An 11,865-nucleotide genomic window follows, 5' to 3' on the forward strand; every position below is an offset into this window, starting at 1 on the left:
ACAACATTTTCGCTAAGGAAAAAGTTGTTTCAAATCACCTCCCGAACCACTCATTTCAAGGTGTTACAACATTTTAGGGACACCCTGTATAGACGCGCGAGGCGTTATTTGTAACCGAGGAACTCGACGAAAGAGTGAGTGATGTCGAGCGAAGGGAAGGTCCGAAGAGGGGAGAAGGTAGCCACCGCGAGAGAGGTCACTCATGGAATTACGTGGAATGGAATGGAATGGCATGGACGTAGCCAGTTCGTATTGAACTGCCGAATCGCGCGGATCGGCGCACGTGCGTGTTGCTCGCTTTCTCGCCCCTCTCTCGCTTTTTCGACGATAGTCCTATCGCGGTTGATCCACGACCGGCCGCGCCGACAGGACCTCGAAATTGGATATCTATGTGCAGGTGCGATCTCTGATCTCGTTCAGTGCGATTCGGATTTGGATTTATTATTCAACAATTTTTCGATTTATTTTTCTATTTATTATTGTTAGAATTCAGTGATAAGTCAAGGTTCGATTATGAGTATAAATGTTGTGGAGAATGCATGGAAAGAGGCTTGAGTCAAATGTATAAATTTAGAAATGAAGATATGGCGATAGGATTTTTTTGTTCTTTTTTTTTATAATAGAAAGATAGGAAAGAGTCTATGGTTTTTTCTTTATGTGGAATTTCATTGTAAAATTTCATTGTAAAATTTTATTGTTTGAGGTGACCGCTGTCTAAATTAAGAAATTTGTTTAAATTAAATAATAGGTTTACTGGCTTCAAATAAGTATTTCATTGTAAATGTATACTTAAATAACGTTTAAGATTGTATATGTTTATAAGGAAATATTTATTTGGAGACGTAATAGCTTAGTTGAGGTCCCAGAGAGGTGGTGGGGGTAGCCATGCGACACTTACGCAACAATGTACCCGAATGTAACCTCTAACTGGTATCATGGCGAACACAAAAGCCCTATACACATTGACAAACGATTTTTCTGGTAATAATTGATGATGGAGTGATTGGAAATTTGGCAGAAAAATTTCAAATTTTTATCGTGTTTAGTTCTTGAAGTAGATTCCAGTAAATATTAAACTATTTAAGGCAAATCTCAATGAAATTGTTGTCAATTTGTTGGAAAAGATTTGAAACTTGGCAGAGTTACTACTTACAATAATAGGAAGAAGCCCTAAAAAATGCAAATTTTTATTTCAATTATTTCTTTGTAAATCAGCCTTGCAAAAATGAATCTACTTGTGGTAAAGCTTCATGGAATATTTGTCAATCAGTTACTTTTAATTTTCCAACTCCAATGAAAATTGATGGAACGACTTGAAACTAGGTACAGTTGTTACTTAGACTAATAGGAAGAAGCCCTAAAAATTACAGATTTTTATCTCAATTATTTCCCTATACACCAGTCTTGTAAACATGAAGTAATTTATGGTAAAGCTTCATGAAACTTTTGTCAATTGGTTAGTTTTAATTTTATAACTCTGGTGAAAATTGATGGAATGATTTGAAACTAGGTAGAGTTGTTACTTATAATAACAGGAAGAAACTTTAAAAATTACAGATTTTTATCGTAATTATTTCTTTGTAAATCAGCCTTGCAAATATGAATCTATTTGAGGTAAAGCTTCATGGAATATTTGTCAATCGGTTACTTTTAATTTTGTAACTCGGGTAATAAATGATGAAACGATTTGAAACTTGGCATAGTTATTAGTTATAAAGATGGGAAGAAGGCATAAATATTTCAGAATTTTATCTCAATTATTTCCTTATACATCAACCTTGCTATTATGAAACTATTTATGGTAAAGCTTCATGAAACTTTGGTCAATTGGTTACTTTCAATTTTATATCTCTGGTGAAAATTGATGGAATGATTTGGTCGAGATGTTACTTATAATAATAGGAAACATCCCTACAAATTTGAAACTTTTATCTCAATTATTTCCTAGCATATTAGCCTACGTAAAACAATTTTTTCCACTAAAAATACTTCACAACATTTTACAATAAATACACTTACTACAATACAGCCACTTCATAGTACCTACACCTAATGCGATATAGTCACTGTATTATAAATATACTTACTACAGGTTACTATCTACTCTTCCATAGCCACGCGACACTTACGCAACAATGTATCCGGAACATAACCTCCGCCTACTATCTCCTCCATCTCCTCCCAATCCAAATTGACAAACGACTTCTGCCACAAGAAATGGTTCTCCGCGCCTTCGATAATTCTTCTCCGAACACCCTGTATAAGGATAGACTGTAGATCTCGTGTACATGGGAGTTTAGTATGTGCGCCACGAGTATTTCGCGTCGAGCGAGCGGCCACGGTTGCAGGGTAGTACTTACGTACGTATGTATAGAACGTAGTTAGGTACCGGGCATGCATCTTTATTATTGGTCGAGAACCCGTACGTGCAGCGAGGTTCGATGAACCTTTACAGCTATGTATACGGGACGCGTACTCTTCTGATTGAAGCTCCGCGGTGTACATTCGCTGAAAATCCGCTGGGTCTCACCGGTTCTCCTGGGAACCGGTGCCTCCTCGGTGCTGATGTAACTGGATCCCAAGGGGTGCCACATTAGGTGGAGAAATTCATTCTGTGGGGTATTCGATCATTAGTATATAGATACAATTGGAGTACGGTCAAGGAGAATTGTTAGGAATAATTATTAAGGTAGATGTTACATGTTTCAATCATTTGTATATGGATACAATTGAAGTACAGTCAAGGAGAGTTGTTAAGAATAATTATAACAGGAATTAGATGGAGAAATTAAGTCTGTGGGGTATTCGATCATTTGTATATGGATACAATTGAAGTATAGTGGAGGAGACTTGTTAAGAATAATTACTGATTTTGAGTTAGATGTTGGAATATTTCTGGATTGAATAGAAATATTGTCTTGTTTGTTGTTGTGTGTTACCATTGGCAAACTAATAGGGTCTTGACATGGTTTATTTTTTAATGAATCTATAGTGCAGTAGCCACATATTTTTTGGTTATTAGTGTTATCATTAACAACAGTGGAACAGATATCAATCATGTACTTGGTTATTATAGTAATTGTAAAGGAATAATAATTAGCAAAATTTTATTGACAATATTGATGCACCGTGCTGGGGATTAAGTTCAGGATTTGGAAGGTATTGTAAGAAAATTTGTAGTCTAGTGAACTTTGCGTAGATGCATTGCAGTGGCCACCAGGTTGAGACCTAGGTGTACTGATTCATTATAATGTCCATCAGGTTGAAACACAGGCTAGGTACATCAATTTTTGTAATGGCCATTAGGTTGATACCTGCGTTTATTATTCTATTGTAATGTCCATCAGGTTGAGACCTAGGTATATTGATTCATTGTAATGTCTATCAGGTTGAAACGTAGGTATATTGATTCATTATAATGTCTATCAGGTTGAGACACATACTATGTACATCGATTTTTTTAATGTCCATCAGGTTGAGACGTAGGTATATTAATATATTGTAATGTCCATCAGGTTGAGATCTAGGTCTATTAACCTGTTGTAATGTCCATCACGTTAAGACCTAAGTATACTAATTTATTGTATTATAGTTCAGATTTCAGATTTGAAAGCTATTTTATTAAAACTTCTATTCTACTAAACTTCATATACTCGCATCCCCATTTCCATCATATTGCGATCTACATACATAATTCAATTCCCTTACAAATCAGTTTAATCTCTCGAAAACTATTCTTCCTCCCGTGTACCCCAAAATGGTGCCCAAACATTTCCCCCACTCCCCAGAAACAACCCCAAACAAGAAAATACAAACGCACGCAACGAACCAACCTGCCCTTGAAACAACTTCGACTTGCTTGTTTATCCGTCCCTGGGACTCAGTATCTTATATCTATAGATATTCGTCGACTTATCGCGGTAGAATTCGCTTCTTATCACGCCACCTCGAGTCCTCTGTCAGTATTCGCGACGTTCGTGTGCACCAAAGCGGTGCAGCTACAGTGAAAACGACCCGATGGTGACGATCCTTCTACACCCAACAACCCAACCGAAATTGCGCCCGAAATAAAATGCACGTGGTCCAGCGGTGGCTCGAGTGACCTAGGACTCCTAAGCTAGGAACACGTCGCGTGATCGCAGGCGCCGAGGAAGGTCCCGTTTCCGTGATTCATCGTCCACTGCTAAAATGTTCCGACAATTCCTAGATGCGCTCGGAGGAAAATCGGTACGCTCACGCTGCGGCGAGATTCGAATGTAGAAGGGGCAATCTCGGACCTTGGATAGATATTTCTAGACGATTCGCGTTATTCCGGGTGCCGATTCGTTCGACGGACACGCTTTTCGAGCGGAACGTCCTTCGTTTCTATGTTTAACGCGGTTGTTTTGTTCCTACGTCAATGAATAATAATTAGGGCGGTCCGTATTTTTCGATTCCGTATTTTGGGATTTGGACTAATTCGGAGTGTAGAGTCCCTGTGGGAAGGGGATTGCGGGAGTAGATTGGGTATTCCCCTGAAGATGAATGAAATGAGTAGGTTCGAATATGTACAGTATGTATATATGTATATATGTACCGTCGGTGTAATAAGTACAAGGAACAATTCAAAATAAAACTTTGTATATTTATTTTAATATCAAATTTAAATTAAAGATCATTAATTAATTAAAGATCGTAAATTAAAGATCATTATTCTACTTCTTATCTTATTAATATTATTTTAAATTCGTTGCTGTACGAATACTTCTTACATTAACTGTACCTGGACTTACAGGGTGTCCCAAAAATGTTGTAATACATTGAAAGGAATGGTTCAGGGAGTGATTTGAAACAACTTTTTCCTTAGCGAAAATGTTGTCCGAGGCTTCGTTCAAGAGATATTAACGAAAAACATTGACCAATCAGAACACGAGAATATTAGCGGAGCGCCTGTGATTGGCGCACGCGCTAGGCGTCCGCGCTCATAGGCTACCGCGGGCGCTCCACCGGCATCCTAGCGCTCTGATTGGTTGACGTTTTCCCTTAATATCTTCTCAACGAAGCGTCGAACAACATTTTCGCTAAGGAAAAAGTTGTTCCAAATCGCCTCCCGAATCATCTCTTTCAATGCCTCACAACATTTTTGGGGCACCCTGTATGTAGTAGTTATTGATATTTCATATACATATTTTTGCATTTGAGTAATTTCATTCGCCATCAATGCATAAATATCCGCGGTCTTCTAATCAAGAACGCTGAAATAAACATTTTTGGGACACCCTGTATTGTACCATGTAGTATTACACTGTACAATGTTATGTTATGTTGTTTCATTGATACTGTACATTGCATGTGAGGTAATCAGATGGTGAAACAATTACTCTTATAATTTATAATGCTCAGACTACAAGTATACCGGGTGACCAATTTTAAATTGCCCCCTGTAGAATTTCTCGGAAACTACGTATTAAGTTAACTAGAAGTTATCAAAAAATGTTTCGAACTTTTCGCGAAAACCTCCACGAACTTTTTATATTATAATTGATTGTATTTGTCTGTAATAACAGTCATTCATTAGAATTGACTGATTGATTATAATTGACTGTAAGAACTTAAGACCGTTCCAAACAGATCCAAATAGAACAGACATAAATCCATCGTTAATACTAATCACGCGAGAAGATCGAATTCGTTCTCGTAAGAGAAGATAACTCCCCAAGGATGTCACAGTTGCGGTTTGCGCCGGTACACCTGCTCTATTAATCCAGCGACGGGCGCGCGAACACCGATCCCGATATTCGAATATGCGCACGCGTGGCGTGTTTTAATATGGCGGACACGTTCCTTGAGGTGTATCTACCGTTAAATTTCTGTTCGTACGCGACGATTACATCGTAGGGAATTACGTTTATGTTGCAGGCTCGAAGCGGAATGTCCGTCGGTTCGGGAGGACGGGCACCGTTTAAGCGTGCTACTGGAAATTCGGTGCCGATCGCGGATAAGTCCACGAAAACTCGGTAAGAATCGATATTGTATTGTATGTAGATATATTTATAGCTAGGTATATTCATATGCAGGTGTATTCATATCTAGGTGTAATGACCACCAGGTTGAGACTTATGCGTGTATTAGAGTTGTCCTTGTTTCAATGATTTTTGAAATATATTTTATGAACACACTATATACTTTGCAAATATGCATATAAGAAAGCATTGAATAGAAACTAGGTATATTTATAGCTAGGTGTATTCATATTTACGTGTATTCATATCTAGGTGTAATGACCATCAGGTTGAGATCACTTATGCGTTTATTAGAGCTGTCCTTGTTACAATGATTTTTGAAATATATTTTATGAACACACTATACAATTTGCAAATATGTATATAAGAAAGCATTGAATAGGATATACATGGAATTTTTTTGATGGATCACCTTTCATTTTGTAACTCCGGTGAGAATTGATAAAAGAGTTTGAAAGTTGGAATAGTTGTTATGTAGAATGATGGAAAGTACACCTGAAAATTTCGAATTTTTATCTCAATTATTTTCTTATATAACAGGCTTCTAATTATGAAGCTATTTATGGTAAAGGTTCATAAAACTTTCGTTTATCGGTTACTTTTAATTTTATAACTTGGGTAAAAATTGATGGAATGATTTGAAACGTGGCAGAGTTGTTACTTATAAAGATGGGAAGAAGGCATAAATATTTCAGGTTTTTATCTCAATTATTTCCTTATACACCAGTCTTATAAATATGAAGCTACTTATGGTAAAGCTTCATGAAACTTTTTTCAATCACTTACTTTTAATTTTCTAGCTTCTATGAAAATTGATGAATAGATTTGAAACTTGGCATAGTTGTTACCTATAATAATAGGAAGAACCTCTAAAAATTTCAGATTTTTATCTCAATTATTTCCTCATGATATCTGTGAGAGTTGGTTTTGAATGGGAATGAGTGAGGATGAAAAGGTTTGAATGTTGGTATTCGTGAAGAGTTTCTGAGGTTGGCATACATGTGAAAGAAATGAGGTTAGGTCTGAAAAAGCATGAAATTGTGTAAATACCTTAGTTATTCAACATGTATATATTCAGCAGATATATACGCTACATAATAGCCATAATCTACCATCGATATAGTAGAAACAATTTACATAAAGTATCAATAATGATATAGTTAACTATAGCTCAAAGTATCTACTCAATTCGAAATATATCGAGAAGCAACGGAGTCGATAAGTCGATCATATTTTGACTATCAGTCGGTAAAATATTTACACACTTACCGACTGGACAAAATATTTCATTAATCGTCTCGTAACAATATATTTTACCAGTTAATCAACAAAACACTTTACCAATAAATAAAACCTGACAAGCTACCCATTTTGCCAGTTGCAATCAGAGAATATTTTTCTCGCTTTTAATTATTATATATAAATGAATATTGACTTTACTCGTCGCAATGAAATCAAAGGTACATTACTTTACACTTAAATAATAGTCTCGTTCAAAACTAAATACGATCTAAACCTAACTATCTAATTTAACGATAGTTTTCGTTTGTTAAATAGAACATGGCCCAAGGGAAAGCTGATTACGCGAGATAAGTTGTGTCAAGAATTCGCTTTCCTTTTTTACGCTTCGATGCATACGAAAGCTGTTTCAATTCAATATTCCAGCTAGTCGTTAGAAAACCGTATTAAAAAACTGAAATCCTTCAATTAATAAATTACATTAGATAACTCTCTTCTATACCGACGGAGTCTCGAGTAACGCAGATTCCTACTTTACCAGTCGTCGATTATCACTCAATAGACAGATGGCATCACAGTGGCAATCCAGGTACGTTTTGGCGAATCGAAGGCAATCGTAACTTGCAATGGACTTGCTTCAACAGGCCTCGTCTCGTCTGTCACGCATGGAGAAACCGGTCGCGGCATTATCTTTCCAGAAATTCCGTTATCTACCTGTCGCGGCCATTGGCGTCGCTTTCTCTGTATCGACAGTTATCCGCCTGTGTCGACAGAATTTCTTTCTGTCGAATGCTATGGACGCAGAGCGAATATCGATTTCTTTTTAATCTCAGAAGACTTGTATTATTATTATTATTATTATTATTATTATTATTATTATTATTTGAGAACCTCAGATAAGGTTCGTGTATACAGTAGTATGTATAATACAGTTTCAGAAGACTTGAGTACTCTAAACAGAATTTGTTAAATTGATTAATGTTATCATTGGAGCTGATCAATTTTTTAGTTAGTTAGTATTTCAAAATTTCTTTTTTGGAATCATTTAAGGTAGTTTTTGCTCGAATGCAAAAGTCAATAAATAATTAAATAAATAATTAAATAAATAATTAAATAAATAATTAAATAAATAATTAAATAAATAAATAAATAAATAAATACATAAATAAATTAATAAATAAATTTCAGATTTATTTCGTGACTTTTGTTTTTAGTAAAGAGGTAACTTAATTATTCGTAGTGGGATTGTTGATGTCTTTGGCGACAATTATTATACCAAGGACTAATTGCTTTGCCGTATTATATATATAAACTTCGAATCTAAGAAAATTTATGCGTTGTTCATAGTTGGTAACCAACCATGCAATCTGAGAATTATTTTCGAAAATTGAATACAGTTAAAAAAAACAACAATAAAATAAAATAGCACTGGTCGATTATCTAGTCACAAATGCTGTTATCTGAGCGAGGTTTACAGCGTTGGGGATATAGCTCAGTGGTAGAGCATTCGACTGCAGATCGAGAGGTCCCCGGTTCAAACCCGGGTGTCCCCTAAAATTTTTTTTTTTTTCTTTTTTCATTTTCTCCGTCTTATCAATACTCTCTTACCATCCTATCATAAATAGCAACAGCATAAAAACAAAGTTAACATTGATTTGATTGAGAGTCTCAATTTGAGACATTGCAGGAGACGGATGGTTACGCGAGAATCGAAACGAAATAACATCGATCCGATTCAGGAGATAGTCGTTCCTAGTAAACGGATCGAACGGCAGAGGGCATTGACCAGCGGTCAATTGAAGTGACCTCATCGAATCGTTGCTTCTCGATATGTATTTCGAATTGACTCGATAAGTTTAACTGTAGCTACTATATAATCTATATTATATAATATGTAATGTACTATATTATGAAAATTGCTTCAGGTGCATCGCAGGTAGATTGTGGCTATTATGTAGCGACTATATCTGCCCATATTGTAACTATACTATAGAAACTATGTTTATTGTGTAATGATTATGGTGTGGCAACTATACTGAACTAACTATATTTCTGATATGATACGTATGCATTGGATTAACTATTTTTACTATATACCGAGTGTATGGTAGCAACTATAGCTACTATACAGGGTGTCCCAAAAATGTTGTAACACATTGGAAGGGATGGTTCGGGGCGTGATTTGAAACAACTTTTTCCTTAGCGAAAATGTTGTCCGAGGCTTCGTTAAGTAGATATTACCAGAAAACCCCGGACCAATCAGAGTGCGAGTAGGCCGCGGTAGGCGTAGGCCACGCGCTAGGCGACCGCCCTCTGCCGGCACACTCGCGCTCTGATTTGTCCGGGGTTTTTCCTTACTATCTCCTCAACGAAGCCTCGGACAACATTTTCGCTAAGGAAAAAGTTGTTCCAAATCACCTCCACTCTGTATATACAGGGTGTCCCAAAAACGTTGTAACACATTGAAAGAGGTGGTTTAGGAGGTGATTTGAAACAACTTTTTGCTTAGCGAAAATGTTGTCCGAGGCTTCGTTAAGGAGATATTAACAGAAAACCCCGGACCAATCAGAGCGCGAGTATACCAGTGGAGCGCCCTCTGATTGGTCAATGTTTTTCCTTAATATCTCCTCAACGAAGCCTTGTACAACATTTTCGCAAAGGAAAAAGTTGTTTCAAATCGCCCCCTGAACCTCCCTTTTCAACGACCTTCAACATTTTCAGGACACCTTGTATATCGAATCATGCGAGAATTCCTATTTCACAAAGATCTAAGAGAGATCGTTGTTTATTGCGAATTTCAGATCGAAGCAAGAATCAAGGCCAGCAGCCGGGACAGGGAGAAAAAGAGACGCGCTCGCGTCGCTTTTCAGCCCGAAAAGGCCAGCGCACAGAAAAGTCGAACGTTCCATCGGCGGACACGAGGCAAAACTAAAGGAGCGACTAATGTGAGTATCACCGATGCTCGAGGTACGGTTGGCTAGCACAATGACACTGAATGACACGTTTTGCCATCGGTCGTCGCATGTGCACAGCAGGATGGCACGCCCCCCTTTAAAAATAAGAGAAAATATTGAAAAAGGAGAAACGTCGCTTGTGCATCCTTTACTCTTTTGCAGGCAGGTTCAATGACACTTTATGAAGATTCCTTAATTTCGCAATTTCGCAATTCTGCAATTTTCGTTAATCTGTAGGTTAAAAATGAATGGTGTAGCTTATTATTGCAAATTTTTGTTCTTAAGATAGCAATTAGTCCTTTGCAAGATCGGGTGGTGCAATATATACATTTAGGTGTTGTGGAGGAGGATAGTGGGCACCACTGGCACATACGTAATGGAAGAATCATGGAGAGAGGTATCATCTATGCAAATGCAATAGTAAAGATAGAATTTAACACGTTGACGGATGGTTGTACTCAGTACTATTGGTAATTCCAACTGGGATTCAATTTTGGTTAGAGACTATTAAAAATTGTATAATGAAATGTCTGTCTTGGTATTTATCTTTGTAACTTCATAAAAATTCATGAATTTTGTTCAAATTTATTTTCTTTGATACTTAACATTCAGAATTAAATTTATACAGATTTGAATTTGAAGAAATTCATTGAAATTTATTTTCTTTGATACTTAACATTCAGAATTAAATTTATATAGATTTGAAAGTGAAGAAATTCATTCAAATCAATTTTCTTTGATACTTAAACATTCAAAATTAATTTTTGTTAGTTCTTCAACAAAAAGCACAAGCTCCATCAACGTGTCAAGTACAAATAATTAGACCATGGTGGAAGCAATTGCAAGGCAATTGCATCATTTCCAATAGGATTAAATTTCATTTTTAAACCATTAAAAACTAAATAATAAACCATTCATCGTAGTGTCCATTTTGTTAACCCAATACAAATACACCTAATATCATCCAAATTTATTTTCTTCAATACTAAACATTCCCAATTAATATTTTCAGATATCAAACAAAAATCCCTGTGACCCATACATGGTCATCTAACCCACAAACATATTAAATGATTCCAAAGAACCCTCAAATGCAATGCTATAATCTACATTAAGTATTACATCTCAGTTACAAAACTTCTCGTAAATAAAACTTCGCCTGAAGAGTACGTCACGCGATGCTCGAGATATATCCACATGTCTCCGGCTGGTAGTTTAAGCAACGCGAGTCGTCTGCTCTTCTTGTTACTTAATTAGAGTTTAAAGCCGCGAGCAGTTTGCGCGAGGAAATAAAAGAGGAGACGAGGGAGGTCGAGGCACCGAGTGCCGACCGTTCGACAGACCGACGACCCACTCTGACAATGAGAGCGGCACTCGAACGACCTACATACCCAGTGAATCAAAAGTCAATGGCTCTAGCACGATGCGCCTCGGTTACCTCTCTACATTTACTGGAAACTTCAGTGTTCAGGAGTGGAGGTTAACAAGTTCACTGAAAGATGTTTATAATGTATAGGATAAGAGGTTTATAGGATGAAGGATTATGTATTATGAGACAGCGTAATAGAAAGAATTAGATGCCAAAGCGTAACATGATGTAATATAGTATAACGCAAAACATTAGATAACATAATATGGAATAACACAAAGCATTACGTACCATAATATAG

The 11,865-nt window shown here is 36.6% G+C and overlaps 1 protein-coding gene, 1 long non-coding RNA gene and 1 other non-coding gene across 4 annotated transcripts in view; 2 read left to right on the top strand and 1 right to left on the bottom strand.

The window, feature by feature from the left end:
• The window catches only part of LOC128896865 (cytospin-A), a 61,134-nt gene that overhangs the window by 4,609 nt on the left and 44,660 nt on the right, over window positions 1–11,865 (top strand). The window contains exons 3-5 of the mRNA XM_054160403.1: window positions 5,899–5,996; window positions 10,043–10,186; window positions 10,481–10,592. Coding sequence (XP_054016378.1) covers window positions 10,572–10,592 — 21 coding nt within the window. The 5' untranslated portion in view covers window positions 5,899–5,996; window positions 10,043–10,186; window positions 10,481–10,571. The remainder of the gene's footprint in view (window positions 1–5,898; window positions 5,997–10,042; window positions 10,187–10,480; window positions 10,593–11,865) is intronic.
• LOC128896907 (uncharacterized) overlaps window positions 962–11,865 on the bottom strand; it is a 19,082-nt gene continuing 8,178 nt past the window's right edge. The window contains exons 1-3 of one of the 2 annotated variants that reach the window (XR_008462163.1): window positions 3,834–4,222; window positions 2,361–2,612; window positions 962–2,256 (exon numbers count right to left, since the gene is read on the bottom strand). This is a non-coding gene — a long non-coding RNA (uncharacterized LOC128896907). Of the gene's footprint in view, window positions 2,257–2,360; window positions 2,613–3,833; window positions 4,223–11,865 lie in introns of those variants that run through there. The other variant, XR_008462164.1, reaches the window with a different exon arrangement.
• Trnac-gca (transfer RNA cysteine (anticodon GCA)) lies at window positions 8,723–8,794 on the top strand. The gene has a single exon. It is a non-coding gene; the product is annotated as a tRNA-Cys (tRNA).

This window comes from Hylaeus anthracinus, unplaced genomic scaffold (assembly GCF_026225885.1).
Source record: "Hylaeus anthracinus isolate JK02 unplaced genomic scaffold, UHH_iyHylAnth1.0_haploid 11978, whole genome shotgun sequence".
NCBI classification, from domain to species: domain Eukaryota; kingdom Metazoa; phylum Arthropoda; class Insecta; order Hymenoptera; family Colletidae; genus Hylaeus; species Hylaeus anthracinus.